General features: G+C 47.8%; 1 protein-coding gene across 4 annotated transcripts in view; it reads right to left on the bottom strand.

Annotated features, from left to right (window-relative positions):
• The window catches only part of CREB3L2 (cAMP responsive element binding protein 3 like 2), a 298302-nt gene that overhangs the window by 226235 nt on the left and 53094 nt on the right, over positions 1-18973 (bottom strand). For 3 of the 4 annotated variants that reach the window (XR_013842796.1, XR_013842797.1, XM_079992718.1), the window contains exons 3-8: positions 11666-11838; positions 9262-9349; positions 8516-8697; positions 6868-7014; positions 5078-5136; positions 3978-4046 (exon numbers count right to left, since the gene is read on the bottom strand). Coding sequence is in view for 2 of the 4 variants with exons in the window: in XM_079992718.1 (XP_079848844.1) it covers positions 3978-4046; positions 5078-5136; positions 6868-7014; positions 8516-8697; positions 9262-9349; positions 11666-11838 (718 nt within the window). In the remaining 2 variants the exon portion in view is untranslated. The remainder of the gene's footprint in view (positions 1-3977; positions 4047-5077; positions 5137-6867; positions 7015-8515; positions 8698-9261; positions 9350-11665; positions 11839-18973) is intronic. The other variant, XM_079992719.1, reaches the window with a different exon arrangement.

An 18973-nucleotide genomic window follows, 5' to 3' on the forward strand; every position in this document is an offset into this window, starting at 1 on the left:
ATTATTACCAAATTAGAGAGGCTTTTAACGTGGACAAGAAACTAGGTTTCCAGGTGGAAAAATCGAAACTAGAAACGGAATTGTTAGAACCTAAAACTAAGACATTGTCAAGAATGTATAACTTGCTGTTAAAATGGAATACTCAGGATGAAATGGTTAAATCAGCTATGATTAAGTGGGCACAAGACATTGGTTATAATATTATGTTTGTGGACTGGGAACGGTTATGGACCACTGGTATGAAATTTATGGCATGTAATGCCTTGAAAGAAAATATTATGAAAATGATTTATAGGTGGTACATGACACCAGTCAAGCTTGCAAAGATATACCATTTGCCCAATAATAAATGTTGGAAATGTAAGGAAACTGAGGGAACATTCTTTCACCTCTGGTGGACATGCCCAAGGGTAAAGGCATTCTGGGAAATGATATATAATGAGTTGAAAAAGGTATTTAGGTATACCTTCTTGAAGAAACCAGAGGACTTCCTTCTGGGCATTGTCGATCAGAAGGTGTTAAAGAAGGATAGAACTTTTTTTTATGTACGCAACAACAGCAGCAAGAATACTCATCGCAAAGTATTGGAAGACACAAGATTTGCCCACTCTGGAAGAATGGCAGATGCAATTGATGGTCTATATGGACCTAGCAGAAATGACTGGCAGAATCCGAGATACAGGAGAAGAACAAATAGAAGAAGAATGGAAGAAATTCAAAGATTATCTGCAAAAACATTGTAAACTGTATGAATGTTAATATGATGCAGGATATTGAGACAATGTGGCATTAGTGACAAAGCTGAAGGAATGTGCAAAGATGTTTCATTAGTAACAAATAAGAGAATCACAGTTTAGTTAACCTAAGGATGGAAGATAAAAAGATGGGTTAGCAGCAGGAATGGTTAACTTTAAAAGAAATTAAGACATATCAATCTGGTTAAAATAGGGGGAAAATCTGCTGAAACTAAATTGGAAATTTGAAAATAGAAAAGGGAGATGTGAGGAAGTCCGGAAAGAAAGCTACATGAAACCAAGAATTGAACCTTTTAATTTTGTTTGATTTTTGTTTTGTATTGTTCGTTTGTATTGTTGTTGTGATGTTTTGCTTTTTGTGTTACTATAAAATTTGTTGAAACTTTAATAAAAATTTATTTAAAAAAATATATATATATTAGGACAGCTAGTCAGTGAAATAAAAAATATCACCTATTAATCTGTTCAGTGTAAGCAAATCAACAAATTACAATGCCTCAATAAAGTCCCCTTTTGCAAAAACTGGAGGAAGGGAAGTTTATTCTCAACTTAAACCCACAAAAGATAATGGCTTGCATTCAACCCAGTGCTAATGTCAAGGTTGTATCAGTGCAATGATTTTCCTTGCACAATGGAACCTTTCCCCCCTCTCCTCCCTCCCTGCGTGTTGTTCCCTAAATCTCTTTTTGGGGTCCTTCAACCCCCAAGAGCAAATTTGGGGACTGTGCAGAATACACACTGGTGGGCGAATTCCCATTCCACTCCTTGCACTGACTTTTGCTAGAGCGGCGCGTTTGTTAAATACGGCCTTTATTCATTATCTTTATCCAACCAAATTCAAAACAACTGTAGCTAGAGTCAAAATGCTGCTTTGAAACCCAAACAACCATACCTTCTCAATACAGACAAGGAATGTGAAGGCTCAATGCCTTTCAATATGTTTTTCAAGACAGCACTATCAGCTATATAGCAAGAGTGGGAAACCTGTAGCCTTACAGACTTTGCTACACTATTGATCCCATCAACCATGCTGGCTGGAGCCAATGGAAGTCCGAATCCAACATCATCTAGAGGACCACAGCTTCCTCAAGCCTAAGCTACAGCTGAGAAACACAGGAAGCTCCCTTCATCTATCAGGGCACACTATACTAGTCTGTCTAGCCCAGCTTTGCCTTGTCAGGCTGACAGGGGCTCTGTAGGGACTCAAGCTGGGGTTCTTCCGCATCACCAGCTGATCCATTCTTAGCTAGAGGTGACATGAATTGAACCTGTCGGCATACAATACTGTTGTAATATGGCTCCTCCTAACCAGCAGGTAAGGGACGCAGGTGGCGCTGTGGGTTAAACTACAGAGCCTAGGGCTTGCCGATCAGAAGGTCGGTGGTTCAAATCTCCGCGATGGGGTGAGCTCCCGTTGCTCGGTCCCTGCTCCTGCCAACCTAGCAACTCGAAAGCACGTCAAAGTGCAAGTAGATAAATAGGTACCGCTCCAGTGGGAAGGTAAACAGTGTTTCCGTGTGCTGCTCTGGTTCGCCAGAAGTGGCTTAGTCATGCTGTCCACATGATCCGGAAGCTGTATGTCGGCTCCCTCGGCCAATAAAGCGAGATGAGCACCGCAACCCCAGAATTGTCTGCGACTGGACCTAATGGTCAGGGGTCCCTTTACCTTTACTTTAACCAGCAGGAAGATAGTGCTTGATCCTTCTCCCCAGTCATCTAGGCCATTTTTAATTGTTCTCCTGTCCCAGACAGGTTGCACAAACAAAAAGGTTCAGCATAGGGGGAAACAGACCAAAAGGAGGGTGCTTTGCAAGGTATAATCAATGGGTGCAAGAATGGTTAAGAACCCCCACCCGTAAGCCTACAATCTGCAAGGCGTTACAAATGCCTCTTCTGTCCCCATACCATAACCATGAAATTGGGTAAGAGGAGCTGAGTTTGTTATGGCAACATGCTGTTCTGCCTTCAAGAGCACAAAAGCCATGTGTGGGAGACGCTTTCTAAACTCCAAGGCTGCCTCCGCGGTACAAGATCCAGAGATTCGGAACACTTGCTATCCAATTAGCAACACACACCAAGTGCCAGTCAGACTTGGAAACCACTTCTGGGTCTTTATCCTCAAAGAGATAATCCGCTCCCAGATGAAGGCACACACTCCAGCGATATCGTCCAACAAATGCATGAGTGCATTCCTTTATCTGGGTGGTTTTTCAAAAAAAAAATGTATGTCAGATTCACTGCCCTAGTCCGTCACAGTGCAGGAAGCTGACAGAGCCCAGGTGCATGATCCAGCAAGAGAAGAGACGTTATTGATGGGATTTGCTCGGTCCTGACACCACATTCCTTTCTCACTGTCAGTGCCTTGATATGCAACACCGCACTGGCCACTTGCCAGCTGCAGGTGTAGACGGTATTGCCCAAATTGCCATGTAATTGGTAGCAATATGCCCATATGTTTAACACACAAACACACAAACCATATTTCTGAACTAGAGAGTTTGGTGTATTAGTTAACCATGGCAAGGAGCCACTGATATCCTCGTCCTCATTCAACAAATTTCTAACCTCTTATCCTCCCGTGAAGTTCTGATTCCACTTTCAGAGGCTGTACACCTCCGAGTATCAGTTTCTGGAAATCACAGAGATTAACTGGGCACGTCTCATCCCCCACTGTGGCCGAGGGCCTGATATGACAGAGTTGTATAAAATTTTGCATGGTATGGAGAAAGCAGGTAAAGAGAAGTGTTTTCCCCTTTCTCACGATACAAGAACTGAGAGCCGTTTCAATGAAGCTGAATGCTAGAGGATTTAGCTCAGACGAAAGGAAATGCTTCTTTAAGATGGCACAAAATTAATTTGTGGAACTCACTGCTGCTAGGTATAGTGGCGGGAAACAACTTGGATGGTTTAGAAAGGGGGTTAAACAAATTCATGAAGAATAAAGCTATAAACGGCTGCTGGCCATGAAGGCTATGTTGTGCCTTCCCTGCTGGGAGCTCTGTGCTTCTGAATTGAAGGAGGGGCGAGTGCTATTGTACACGGGCCCTGCTAGGGGTTTCCCATGGCCATCTGGTTGGTGAACTAGATGGGCTCGTCTTTTGTTCTTATTCCACTTCCAGCTTGTAATCTTGCTCATGCAATTGGCGAGTCAATATAGCCAGCTGCTTCTCTCCAAAACACGACAGAAGTATTAGCTACGGACCAGAGTGCTTTATAACTCACCTGTTTGTGTTCTCCAGAACTTCTACCTTCTTGCGAAGCTCGCTGTTCTCATTTGAACAGCACTCGACCCTTGGGAACAAGCAGACAAAGAAAGGTTAAGCTATTTCCTCGGCTGGGATGGAACAACCAAAGTGGGATATGCTTTCTGAACTGCTGCTAGTAAGCAGACAGAAATCTGTCACAATCCTTTAATTCAGAAAAAGGTGACTCTCCCTTGCCACCACAGCAAGAGTGCGTGCATCAATTTTGTAAGCAAGAGTTGCACTGCACGCTGGAGGAGGAGATGCCGAGATGCTGGAACAAGAGAAGGAAATAATCTCAGCAGCTTATTCCGTGCCAAATTCTGTTCTGAGCATAGGTATTTCAGACCATGACAGGGCTGCAATGATACCTCCAAGTGCTTGAACAGCTATAGCTTGTTTTCTTGCGCTGACATTAGTAGTATTTCCAGGAGCAGCCACGAGGGGGCATGTGAAACACACACAGCTCCAATGCTTTGTGGCCGTGTTGGTTCCTTGCTGGCATCAAAATAAACATGGTGAGAATATAAATCTGGCTTGAATAGAGTCATGCCGCTGGCCCTTCTACTGTATTCAGAAAGGCAGCAGCTCTTCAGGGCCTCAGTGAAGGGGTCTCTGAGCTTTTTATCTCAGAGAGATCCTTTCAGCCAAAGATAGGAGTCCCTGCATTAAAAACAACAACTGCTCTACCACTGTGTTATGAAGCCTCCATTTTGTCTACCCCTTCCACAGCCGTCACTGCAATCTTGCTACATTTCCCTCTATTTCCAATGTTCAGGCTGTGAGCGCTGTTGCTTATGAAGCCAAAAAAGCAACACCCAGGCACTTAAGGGAAGCAGCAACAGCCTTGGGGGAACCCCAACCATTTGCAGAAAAAGAAAACAGAGAAGGGGGGATCCGCAAACAGCCCCATGAGGACGTAACATGCTTAAGTCACCATGGAATGATGGCTGGCTGACTGTTTCTTGGGAAAGAATGAGAACAGAAAACCAGGCAGGAGAGGGGATTGAAATGGGGAGGTTGGGATTCTGCATTCCAGAATGCAACTTTCTCTTGTACAGGTCATTCTGGCAAGCTTACTTTTTCTCCAAGCTGTCCATGTATTCTTTCTTTTTCCTCCTGCTCTCTTGGGCAGAGATCTGCAGGAGAAATGCAAAGCACTGATTACACACCTAACAGAGGCCATAACTAAAAGAATTAGAACTCAGGAATGGATAAGGAAAGCAACTTCAGCTTTAAGCTGTAAAATCATGTTTCATGTCACAGTGGAGTGTTGCCCATGCCACTCCAGCTCCTCACTGCCGCAGAAGGGTGCCCAGCTTCATACCAGAGAGCAAGTGTTTAGGTACAGGGGTTAAAATTTCAGACTGCAACCAGGGAGAGCTGGGCCCAAATCTTCACTTAGCTTAGGTGCTGAGCTAGTTGTTTTCAGCCTAGCCTACCTCACAGGGGTGTTCTGAAGACAGTGGGGGGCACTCAACTAATGTGTTCCATCTGAAGCTGAATGTTGGAAGATTCAGGGCAGATAAACGAAAGAAACTTCATGCACCACATTGTTAAAATATGGTCACCAACTTGGACGGATTTAGAAGACAACAAATTTGTGCAGGAAAAGGCTATCAACAACGGCTACGTTCCATCTCCACTGCCAGAGGAATCATGCCTCTCAATACCAGTTGGTGAGAATTGCAGGTGCAGAGTGTGTTGTTCTGCTCCTGTCCATCTTGTGTACTTCCCACAGTCATCTGATTGGCCACAGTGAGATCAGGATATTGGCCTAGATGGGCCTCTGGCCTGATCTAGCAGGCTCGTCTTAGGCTCTTATCGGTGCAAGGATTTGTAATGAAAGTGATCACGGACCAGACAAACTTACAAAGTCACCATTTAGCCATCTCGATCGAAGAACCATCACAGCACTGTGACAGCATATAGGACAGGGATGGGAAGCCTATGGTGGGACTCCGACTCTCATCAGCCCCAGCCAGTATAGCCAATAGTCAAGAATAATGGGAGCTGTAGTCCAGAAACATCTGGAGGACAGTGTCTCCCCATCTTGGCATAGCATCTGGCTATGAATTTCTGAAAGACCTGGTTCCCGACTCTTTCTGGCCCCTCCCACCCAGTCTGGGAGGATGGTGGCCTCGGGACCAAGAACAAGTTTTGGATAAGATAAGACTATGTTTGCTGCAATTTGCATTGGGTTCTTTTCTATTTCTATTGTTAGGCCTTAGTATGAATGATTAGCAGATCGCTCCATCCTGATGTAACACAGAGCTGATTAACAGGAGTTATTTTGCTTGGCCTATTGAAATGCTGTTCTGTGACCCTTTAAAAACCTCACGGCGACCCTGTTAAAATTTTGCAGACGTGTCTTTCATAATGCTAGCAGATTGCCCTGAAATGTTGCTCTGCTTTATCGTGTTTTGTTCTATATAGGCATAGCAGTGGGCAGATTTTGCCGTGGGAAAATAGTGTAACAAATACCCTGAACAAATACACCGAAGGTGATAACAGAGTTCCTTGGTATGAGAAACAAAACAGGGCCAACATTATCTGGCGCTTGGCCAACCCCACAGGCTCAGTGAAAGGAAGGCTGCCAAGACTTGGAGCCTGCTGGTCCTCCTCCTTCTCACTGCTGTCTGCTCACTTGACCTCCGAGTGAGCAAGCAATGGCAGGAGCAAGACGGAACAGCAGCCTCACCTTCTGGGTCCAGAGAAAGGCTGCAAGTAAACTGGTGCCGTCAACAGTAGCAGACTTGCCCAGAGAAGGTGGTTCACCAGGAGCATCTTGCCCAAGTCCTCCCTCCCCCAACAAAAAACCCCCCAACAACCCTGAATATAAGTCCAAGTTGTTTAATAGCAACTCCTACCTTGTTTTTTATTTTCCTGCGGATCTTCTTCAGTGCTTTTTCTTCTGCTTTTGTTAGGGGCAGTTTGGTAGGGATAGGGTACCCTTCTGCGATCAGGGTCCTCTTCTCCTCCTCTGTCAAGATCAGGGGACCTGTGCCCTGCAATTTCTACGGCAACCACAAAGACAATGGATTAGAGCGAAGGGGTGGGGGATGAGGAAAATAAGGTTCTTAAATATTGACAGGAACTGCATTCTCAGAGCAAAGTCTTCTGTCACAATTGTATTCGTAACAGTGAACTCAAGTGCTGGCGATATGCATGCAAAGAGCTCCAGAAAACACTGAAATGGGCATCTATTTTCCAAAGGTGTATTGCTCTAAAGGCTGCTGGTCTAAAAAGTCAATTTTTCTATGTGTAATATACTAAGCAGAGCCTTGAAAGCCACCTGTTACAGGTGCTGAAATGTGGGGTCTCCTGCACCATTGTCAACTGGACTAGATTACCTTTGAGGTTTCTTTCCAACTCTGTACATAGAGGCATAATAATACTATGGACCCATTGGAAACTGGAAACCACTGAGCTTGCTTTGCTGGTTCTGTCCTTCCAGCTCTTTGGGTTCTACAGATCTACTGCTCTACTGCTTAGGAGAGATTCTGCTGTTGCATTCATCATCAACTTCCCAGCCTCTGGAACAGACTCTTTCCCATGCCAGCATTTCCAGGACTGACGGTTTAGACAGAACTGCATCCACAAACCCTGTTTTCCTTTCCACCTATCCTGTAAAAAGGTGGGGACCATTGTGGCCTAAGAGCTTACACTCACCTTCCAGGTAATGTTGCTGTACTCGTAACTCCCACCACCTCTGACCACTGGCCAAATAGGTTGGGGTTAGTAGGAGTTGGGAGTCCAAAAACATGTGGAAGGAAAAGTTTTCAATCCCTTGATTCAGGTGTGCTGAAGTTCCATTTCTGAACAGAAGCACCCAAATGAAAAGACTGTCTTAAATAAGGGAAGGGCAGGAGCTCAGCTGAAGAGTATCTCATTTACATACAGAAGGTCCCCATTTCAAACCCCTGTGTCTTCAGCTACGGCTGGGAAATTTTCCTGTCTGAGATCCTAGAGAGCTGATGCAAGTCAGCCAGTGCAGACCAGGGTTTCCCAAACCTGGGTCTCCAAGTTTCTGTACAACTCCTATCATCCCTAGTTCACAGGGTCATGGATGATGGGAATTGTAGTCCAAAAACAAGCTGGGGACCCAAGTTTGGGAAACCCTGGCGTAGACAATACTAAGCTGTAAAGACCAATGGCCTAACTAGGTATAAGGCAAGCAGAGAGACCAATTGAGCTGCAGAGCCACAATTTTCTTTGCAAATAAGAAGCCCATTTTCACCTTTCTGCAGCAAGTCAGATGTCAATTTCCAGGCCCAATTTTTCATGTGCTAGTGGTCACTCGGTACCAAGACTTTTTCACCCTCCAGTGATACCTGGTATCAATTAGAGAACTAGCCTTCATCTGTTAAAACAAACCAACCTTGTTCTTGGAACAGGAGGAATTTTGAGTTTTGAACGAGATTTCCATTGTAATATGCAGTCAGAGTGATGACAGTAAAATATAGCGAATCAAACACATGGCATTCATTAAGAGAGAGAGAGAGAACTGTCCCCTACGTGTGGTGCCGTTAAGAGAGGGGAATTGGTGAGCGCAGAAGCCGTGTGCGAGGTCACTTTAGCCGTGGCCTGTAACTGTTTGGGACTTGATGGTGGGAGGGACCTGGTTGGGCTCTGGCCGCCCTCTGAGTCACTTCCGTGGCTGCTGGGAGGGGTTGGAGGCATGTGCAGGGTGTCCATTGCTGCAAGAGACAGAAGATGGGGAAAGGAGCAAGGGAGAGAGAGAAACAGAAAGTGTGTCTTAGAGCATTAGAAAAAATGGCGGACCAGCTCTGATGCAACTTTCCCAAACTGATAAGACAAAAAAAGCCTTGTCCCACCCTCCTCTCTTCCCTCCCCTCACATGCCTGGCTCATTAAATCACAGTTCCCATGGCATCAGAACCAGGAAGTTAGGCCTGAAGCACTGCTTACAAAATAAGATCAGAGCCTAGGCTGAACCACGGTTTCCAGGTTTACAGATCACAGGAAATGGCAGTTTTAACAAAGCACAGTATCTTTCTTCAAGTTAGGCCAATGAGGAAACCGGAGGCTGCTATGTTTAAGACATCTGTCTGTCGAGAGATATTGCAGCACGCCTCCAGAGGTGAAGTCAAACCGCTCTGTTAGCAGCACTAAAGGACTACAGTTCCCATCATCCCTGACCACTGGAATGATAGGAGCTGTAGTCCAACAGGAGCTGGGGGCCCAAGCCTCTTCTCCCTTGCTGCCCATCATGTGGAGAGAAATCAGAGGTACAAAACAAACCTTCCTTGGAAGAAAGGTTCAGGAACTGGTCTACTTCATGCGGCTCCAGTTTGATCTCTGGAAAAGCTTTGTGACTCAGCGGCTTGGTCTAAAAAGACAAAAGGGTTGAAAGAGACATCAGACTTTCGGGAGAGAACCTACCTTCTTTCCAATTTCAAAATTTGTTAATTCAGACGAGCAAGATAATCAACATAGAACGAGGAAGCCATGCATCCCATTTTACAGAAAACAGACCTGCTTTAAAGTCTGCTTTAAAGAACCCTACGAAAGGGGAGCAGCAGGAGCCTGGAGGTTGCATCAGGAAAGCAGACTGAGCATTCACGCAGGCCGCCTGGTTACAGTCTTCCTCACCATGGAGAGACAGACTGTGTTTCTATTTAAATTATAGCAATGCTTTATCAGTTTGCCTCTGCAAAATAGATACATATTTGTGCATGCAAATTATATGCAAGTCCACACCCTCTTATGCGGCAGTGCATTTCTACTTGCCTAAATGGCCAACCTACCATGGAAAGGACTGTGGCAGGGGCACCTGCTGCCCCAGCTAGACATGGGGCAGCTCTATAAAGCCTGCCTGCCTTGGGGGTGGGGCTGCCCCAGCGGGGTTACCACCGAAGGGGCAATACCAAAGGGCACTGTCCTTTTGGAGGTAGCCCCCTTGTGCTAAACTTATGGTTTTAATGGGGATAGGGTTTTAACTTGGGGGGTGTTGTTCAATGGAGGAGGGGTTAATTTGTATTTGGCATTTCTATTTTTTTGCTTCCTAAGGCTGATTAAGGAGGGACACGGGTAGCACTGTAGGTAAAACCTCAGTGCCTAGGGCTTGCCGATCGCATGGTCGGCAGTTCGAATCACGCGGCGGGGTGAGCTCCCGTCTTTCGGTCCCAGCTCCTGCCCACCTAGCAGTTCGAAAGCACCCCTAAGTGCAAGTAGATAAATAGGTACCGCTTTATAGCGGGAAGGTAAACGGCATTTCCGTGTGCTGTGCTGGTGCCGGCTCGCCAGAGCAGCTTTGTCACGCTGGCCACGTGACCCAGAAGTGTCTTCGGACAGCGCTGGCCCCCGGCCTCTTAAGTGAGATGGGCGCACAACCCTAGAGTCGGGCACGACTGGCCCGTACGGGCAGGGGTACCTTTACCTTTAAAGGTAAAGGTAAAGGTACCCCTGCCCGTACGGGCCAGTCTTGACAGACTCTGGGGTTGTGCGCCCATCTCACTTAAGAGGCCAGGGGCCAGCGCTGTCCGGAGACACTTCCGGGTCACGTGGCCAGCGTGACATCGCTGCTCTGGCAAGCCAGAGCCGCACACGGAAACGCCGTTTACCTTCCCGCTGGTAAGCGGTCCCTATTTATCTACTTGCACCCGGAGGTGCTTTCGAACTGCTAGGTTGGCAGGCGCTGGGACCGAGCAGCGGGAGCGCACCCCGCCGCAGGGATTCGAACCGCCGACCTTTCAATCGGCAAGTCCTAGGCGCTGAGGCTTTAACCCACAGCGCCACCTGCGTCCCACCTTTACCTTTACCTAAGGCTAATTAATATTCTACAGCCTTTTAAATGTGTTTGTGTGTGTGTGGCGGTATTGTTTTGTTGTTTTTAACTACTTACTGGTGCTTTTACCTTGCACAGTGGCACCTTGTTTTGAGTCTGGGATCCGTTCTGGAGCCCTGGAAGCTCAACGAAAAGGGCGCTCAACAAAGCGCCGCTCTGCGCACACACGCAGAGCGGTTTGCGCTTCTGTTCATGCGGCAAACCCGGAAGTAACTCGTTCCAGTGCTTCCAGGTTTGCTGAGGACGTCCACCGAAATGGACGCTGGATGGGGCGGACTTATACAAGGTACCGCTATATTTTCATCCTGCTAACCACACTGAGATCTCGTGATGAAGGGCGGTATATAAATCTAATAGATAATGAAAAATACTTCTCTGACCAACTCGGATGAAAAGTATAGACAGAAATCATGAGATGCCAAAGAGTCCTTGTGACAACTCCCTTCTGCAAGGATGCAGAACTAGGCAAGGGCAGTGTCATACTCTATGAAACCAAGTCCCCCCCCCCCCCATGCAGCAAAGCAGGCAACCATTTGTATAGAAAAGTGAATGACTGCCTAAAACAAGCAGGTCTCCACTTCGGAATGCTCCCATTCCCCCCCCCCAATCATTTGTATCCCACCTTCACTTTGAGGCTCTCAAGGTGGTCCATAGGGTTCACCCCCTCCCCATTTTATTCTGTTGACAACCCTGAGAGATGACTGGGCTGAGAGATGACTGGACCAGTGGGGATTTGAACCCAGGTCTCCCGGCCCCTGGTCCAGCACTCTAACCACTACATTACACCTCATTAGCCAATGACACCATCCGTGTCGAGCCAGTTAAGCCACCATGAAGGGAAGTAACCCCAAACAGTACCATGCCATCGTCTTGCATCTGAGGCTCTTCGGCCTCCAGACTCGTGGGGCTGGATGTGGCGGTGAGGCTGACCGAGGGAGCAAGGCCTGGTGCATCTCCCGTGGTAGGTTCTGTCTTGATGGTTGCTGAAGACAACTCTGAGCCCAGACACCAGCTGTCATTTTCCAAGTCTGCTGGAAAAGGGATTGAGGGGCAGGGGGAGGAGACAGAGAGAGAGAAGCACAGGCATATATTAAGAACCAGCAGTCGGAACCGGCAAGACTTTCACAGAAATGAAAGAGGAGAAAGAAGCTCACAAAAGCAAACCCCAGCCAAGGACAGGAAGCCTGGAGAGAAAGCATTTAACTCATTAAGCAAAGCCTTTCTACCCTCCCCTTCCAGGCTATTACTTCATACGGAAACCTGGGGCTTTAAACGGTAGCCTAAGCATAGCCCTGGGGTGAAGGTGGATTGGCGGAGGACAGAAAATGAAGTAATTATTGAACGCTGCAAGCAGAAGCCGCAAACAAGACTAAACAAGCCATTAGACAAAGCAGCCGGGGGTCCGCACATGCCAACAGAACCCGGCTGCCGCTGGCATTGTGCCTTCTTTGCATCAGCTCCCAGGATCTGAGCAGAAACCACTTCCAAAAGGCAAGACCCGCTTTGCTCTCTGGAAACTGAGATCCTCACACCAACAGAGTTTAACATATCAGTGATCGCTGGGGTAATGCCAGGTTGAGACTCCTATGGCATTCTGTAGGTTGGAATCCAGCTCCCACCAGACCCACCCAGAGTAGACAACCATCGGGAGTGATGGGAGTTGTAGTCTTGCAACATCTGGGAAGGCTGCAGCCTCCTCAGCCACCATAGATTATCTCGACTCAAGGCATTCTGGTAGCCTTTCCATCTATCAAGGCGAGCAGCCATGGGAACCCTCACCCTCCCTGGCTTTTTGCCAAATGTATCACCCAGAAGCTGCATCGGAGGCAGTATACATGTTGTTATCTTTGCCAACGACACCTCTTCAGCAGAAATGAGATATGCAGAAGATCTCGGCTCAGGGAGATACTTATTGCAGCAGAATGCAATTACCAGACGCTTTGGCCACGAAGGCAGAAGCAGAATGGAAATCAAGAGCGAAAGAGCCCTGCAGCCTGCTGCTCCGGGGGCCTTCAAAATGAGCAGCAACAAGAAAGGAAGGAAGGAGGGAGGGAGCGACTGCGTCGGCCTGATGCTAGTAATTACTTTGTGGTGTAATCTTAACCTCCCCTGCTGGCAAAGGAAGATGTAATTTGAATAACGATAGGCCAGGCCAAAAAGATTACAAGCAAAAATAAATATGTATACATCCTGTAATTAGACACTTCAAAACAGTAATCCAAGCTCTGCCAAGAAGAATAACAACTGTATAATGAATGGTAACCATAATTTTTATATATAGAATCTATGCTCAAGAGATTCTTGGTGCGCAAACACACTCACACACACAAACTCCTCTGAAGAGCCGATTGTACTGTACATCAAACCCACGGAATACGTTACGCTCTTTAATAAGTTAGCTGTATTTCCTTTGATATATATGCATGTTGTTCCTCCATATGTCCTTCCAAAGAGGGCTTTCAGTTCCCTAAGTATGAAGTCCATATCTTGCTTTATAACTTGACCTTGCATTTCTGCAATGCTGTACATTTAGTTTTCCAAAGGAATACCAGTCTTTAATGCCCTCCAATGCAATATAAATCAATGGTGTGCAAATTAGTTTAGAAAAGAACACCCTGTTACCACGTAAGCAGCAACAGGCAGCCGGTGTTTAATTCTATATCCAATAAACATGGTGCTTCAGGACTCCATGTAAGAGTCTCACTCGTCCTTGGAGGTTTATGTGCAAAGACAGAGAAGGCAAGAAACGTTTATTCTTACCTATAACTTCCTTCCCCTCCCCTCATGCACACCGCAAAAGGAGCCCTGTTCACAAGAGGCAGGTTAAGCGACAACTGTTCCCTTGCTCAGGATACGTGCTCATGACACTTTGCTAAAGAGTTGGCTTACATTGGCAATACGGACCATTAATATTCCTGCATTGAGGGGTGGACTAGACCCTTGGGAGCACCTTCCACCTCTATGATTTGATGATTCCAATAAATCTGAGCTCAACATCTCTCCAGGGTCTTAGCACAGGCCTTTCTCCACAGAGCAAGGTGGGCATCTTGGGCAGATGTTGCCTGGTCTAAACAAATCGAAACCAGGGAAGAAAGTCCACTCCTTTCTCCTGCACAAGCCATGCTTAAATGAGAGCTATGCAAGAATCCTGCTTTAACTGCTTATGAAGAAAAAGGTCCTGATGGATTCCCCCCCATTTGAAGTTATGGGTAAGGATGCTGCTGATGTCCTCTGCCTTCAGCAGCATCATGTATTGGACCAGCTCTGACTCACCTGAGCTCCTTTCAACCACAGATGTTGATATACTAAAAACATGCACCTTACACACCCAAACACTCGCAGCATTCTGTAGAAGATGACAACCTGAAGATACCATCCAATGAGGAGATCCGTCCACAACATAGCTGTCAACTTTTCCCTTTTCTTGCGAGGAATCCTATTCGGAATAAGGGAATTTCCCTTAAAAAAAGGAAATCGTTGACAGCTATGGTCCACAATGTCAGAACTGGGCTTGAGTGTGGTGGCACCTACTCTTTGGAACTTCTTCCCATTACATCCCTGCCACACGCAGTCTTTGTTGTGTTTTGGTGTCTGTCGGAGATTTTTCCTTTTCAGCAACAAGCCTTCCAAGATGAGACTTTTATTCCCGTTGGGATCTGAATCTGTTTAGAATTGTTTTTATACATGCAATAGTTTTTGTTTTTATATAGGTAGCCGCTTTTATTGTACTGTGATATTGCTTCAAGTGGCTTCACAGGAAGCTATTCATAAATGAAATTAATAATAATATTACTGTGCCGGTTACAGTGTTTGAGGCCTCCCTGTGCCATACCATGCAGCGTCTTCACTCAACATGCCAAGGCAGACAAAAATCCCTTTGTGCTGCTTCTGCCATGTTAGCCTCGCCCCTCTGTTCTGCCAGGTGAGAGGCTGCATTCATCTATAAATAGTTTCTTTGAGCGGTTGTCCAGAGGCAGGGGTTTCTTTCCCACCCACGCACCCTCTCCCTTCCTTCTGCTCCAGCTACCACCACAGATAATGAAAGACAAGCTGCTGGCTTGCTCCTGACAAAGGCACCACTGTGCAGCAACCAAACACTAGAACCTTATTCCAGAGAGGCAGCGTGGAATGATTAAACAGAGAGGGGAAGGAAGGTGGAGCTCAAGTGCATGGGTGAAATGAACACTTTTAAAAGGAAAGAATCACCAATTCAACTGACAAGACCAAGGCTCCATTTTTGCCAGGGTTTGGTCTCAGAACCTGATTTCCCCATAGCAGAGCTGCTTCTTTAAGCATGCAAAAATAAAATGAAACTTATCTGAAAACAAGTTTTTTTAAAAAAAACAACTGACGCAATTAAGACATTTAAAAACTGTCTAAAACCATTTAAACAACAACAACAACAACAACCGCAGTCACATACCCTCAAAGTTACTAATTTCAAGGTTGCCATGGTCAATATCAGTGCCTGCATGTGTTTCTCTCTTTTCCTGGTAAAAATGAGATGTGGTACTCATAGCTAGACAAAAGTGCTGTGGGTGCCATCACAAAATGGCTGCCACGGGCAACAAAGAAAGACACCAGTGAGTATGGTCACAAAAAAAGCACTTCAGGAGGCTGGCATGAACTTGGTAAAAGGTAAAGGACCCCTGGACAAATAAGTCCAGTCAAAGGCGACTATGGGTTCATCTCGCTTTCAGGCTGAGGGAGCCGGCGTTTGTCCACAGACAGCTTTCTGGGTCACGTAGCCAGCATAACTAAATCACTTCTGGGGCAACGGAACACCACAATGGAAACCAGAGCACATGGAAACGCTGTTTACCTTCCCGCTGCAGTGGTACCTATTTATCTACTCACACTGGCATGCTTTCAAACTGTTAGGTTGGCAGGAGCTGGGAGAGAGCAACAGAAACTCACCCTGTCATGGGGATTCAAACCGCCCACCTTCTGATCGGCAAGCCCAAGAGGCCCAGTGGTTAGACCACAGCGCCACCCGTGTTCCTGATGAACTTGGTACAACTGAACAGCACACGTACACAGACATCAATCAATTTAGTATTTTAAGTGCCAGTATCAAGGACAGATTTATTTCAAGGCAAGCTGTGTCAGGCCTAGAACAGGTTGGGTGAAGTAAGTATATAAGGCCCTTGCAGACAAAAATAGTTTGATATCACTGTGACATCTGCACTGCCATCAGTTTGGCTCAAGAGCAGCCAAGGGCGATAATCTGAACCATGGGTCAGCTCCAGGACAGAGAGAGCTACCTTATACTAAGTTAGATCTTGGGTCCATCTAATTCAGCCTTATCTATTGTTATGTACTGGGTTGAATAGGATCCAAACTGCAGCAGTCTGATTGGCCCTAGAACAATAGGATCCAAAAGGCAGCAGCCTGATTGGTCCTAGAACAATAGGATTCAGAATGCAGCAGTCTGATTGGTCCTAGAACAATGCAGCAGTATGATTGGTTGGCAGGAACTACCCAATCATGCTCCAGATAGAAGTGAATCCACAACCTGATTGGCTTACAGTAGAATTCCGGAATTAGCCAATCATGTGCAGCCCATTGTGTAAATAATGTATATAAAGCAGATACCTTGAGGGGACTTTCATTCATTCCTCCTCACCACTATGAGCTGAATAAAGAGCATGAAATCACTTTGCGACTCTGAGTATATTTCACTGGCGACGAGGATGGGATCCCGCTGAGCTGACTGCCACACACAGCACCGCAGCACCGCCACCTGCCGCACCGCTGCCTCGCACCGTGTATCCAGGCTTCAGCTCCGGGACACAAGGAACTCAGAATGGCAACCGACAGCAGCTTCTCACCGTTCAACCCAGCATCCGGAGACTGGGAAGCGTACGCCTTCCGCTTCACCTTCCTCCTAGAAGCCAAAGGGGTCACCGATGAAGAAGACGCCAAGAAGAGGGCAATATTCTTCAGCGTCTGCGGAGAGGAGACATTTGAAATTGCCCGGGCTCTCCTTGCGCCTGAAGACGTCGCTACTGTTCCATACAAAACAATAATGGAACAGCTGAAGGGGCACTTTTCGCCGCAGCCCTCAGTGGTGGCTCGTCGAAATGCCTTCTACGCAAAGCGGCAAGCCCCTGGGGAAACCATAACTGGGTTTGTGACCTCTCTCCGCCAAGCCGCCCGGTTCTGCAGCTTCTCAGAGCTGGAGAACATGCTTCGTGACCGCCTCGTCGGTGGCCTGAGGGATGAGAAGCTGCAACGACGCCTCTACGCTAAGAAGGACCTAACGTTCCAGGTCGCCCTGGAGGAGGCCCTGGCAACGGAAGCTGCCGAGAGGTCGACGCAAGAGGCACGGCCGAGCCAGCCATCCCAACCGAGGGTCCACCATGAAGACCTCACCGACGACTCAGGATCCAACAGGGAGGAGGTGCACCGAGTACAGCAGCGCACTCAAGCAGCCCACATACCACAGCTGCCTCGACGAGAAGGAGGGAACTGCGCAAGCTGCGGAGAAAGTCACGAGAGGAGGACCTGCCGTTTCCGCAACGCAGAGTGCAGGCAGTGCAGAAAATCGGGACACATCGCCCGGGTGTGTCGGGCTCGGCCCACCCGACGCCAGGCATCAGATGACCAATCCAAGAGCCCCAGGTCCCGGGGCCCAACGCACCAAGGCAACTCGACTGAGCTCACGGACTTCCAGGTATACCAGTTGCCCCACCCCAACGTAGAGAAAATTTATGTTGACGTACAGATAGAGGGGGCCCCATGCCGCATGGAGCTTGACACGGGTTCAACTCTATCCATAATCTCGGCAAGGACCTTAAGGAAACTGTGTCCTACTGGGGGTCCCAAACTCAGGCCGGCCCCATTCACCCTCCGGGACTTCCAGAAACGTAAGGTCCCCACAATGGGGGTGGGGACCTTCAGGGTGCAATACCGAGGGCGGACGCGGCAACTGGAATTGCTGGTGGTCAAGGGCCCCTACATTAGCTTACTGGGATTGGCATGGTTTGGACCACTGGGGCTAGCCGTCACCGGGGTGAACCACACTAGCTTACAAGTGGACGTGGACGCCATATGCAAGGAATTTCCGGGGGTTTTTGATGGGAAATTGGGACAGTATACGGGCCCCCCCATTGCTCTACAGCTTGACCCCGCAGTACGACCGGTCAGGCTCAAGGCCCGCCGGGTCCCGTTCGCCCTGAAACCCCGTATAGACGAGGAATTGGACCGGCTTGTGGAGCAAGGAGTGCTGGAGCCGGTGCCTAATGCCCCCTGGGAAACCCCAATTGTCACACCTGTCAAGCCTAATGGTTCGGTCCGCATCTGCGCAGACTACAAATGTACCATAAACAAGGCCCTTGCGGCCCATGCATACCCAGTGCCAGTGGTCAGCCATGTTCTTGCCACCCTGGCTGGGTCGAAAATTTTTGGCAAGCTGGACTTGGCCCAAGCATATCAACAGCTGCCAGTAGATGAGGCCACAGCAGAGGCACAGACGATTGTGACGCACAGAGGAGCATTCAGGGTAAAGCGGCTGCAATTCGGTATCAGCGTGGCACCAGGCATATTCCAGAATCTAATGGACTCTCTACTTAAAGGGATTCCTGGCGTCACCCCCTTCTTCGATGATGTGTTGATTGCCGGGCCCACACCAGAGGAGTTTGAGGACCGCCTCCGCACCGTTCTGCACCGTTTCCAGACGGCGGGTCTCAAGGTGAAGCGGGAAAAATGTCTACTAGGAGTGCCTCAGGTGGACTTTCTGGGATTTATGGTGGACACAGAAGGGGTCCACCCGACTGGGGACAAGGTACGGGCCATTTGTGATGCCCCAGCGCCCAAGAACAAGACTGAACTTCAGGCCTTCTTGGGACTATTGAACTTTTACCATTCCTTCCTTCCCCACAAGGCGGCGGTAGCGGATCCCCTACACAGACTCCTGGACAAGCGGGCCCCTTGGGTGTGGGGCCAGCGCCAGGAGGCCGCATTCCAGGCAGTCAAGGACTTGCTTGTCTCAAACTCGGTCTTGGCACACTTCGACGAGACGCTGCCGGTGGTGCTAGCATGCGACGCCTCGCCCTATGGAATTGGCGCTGTCCTGGGACACCAACTCCCGGATGGAAGAGAGGTACCAGTGGCATACTTTTCCCAGACACTCAACACAACCGAGCGGAACTACTCGCAAATCGA

This window comes from Podarcis cretensis (assembly GCF_951804945.1).
Source record: "Podarcis cretensis genome assembly, chromosome: 10".
In the NCBI taxonomy this organism is placed as follows: domain Eukaryota; kingdom Metazoa; phylum Chordata; class Lepidosauria; order Squamata; family Lacertidae; genus Podarcis; species Podarcis cretensis.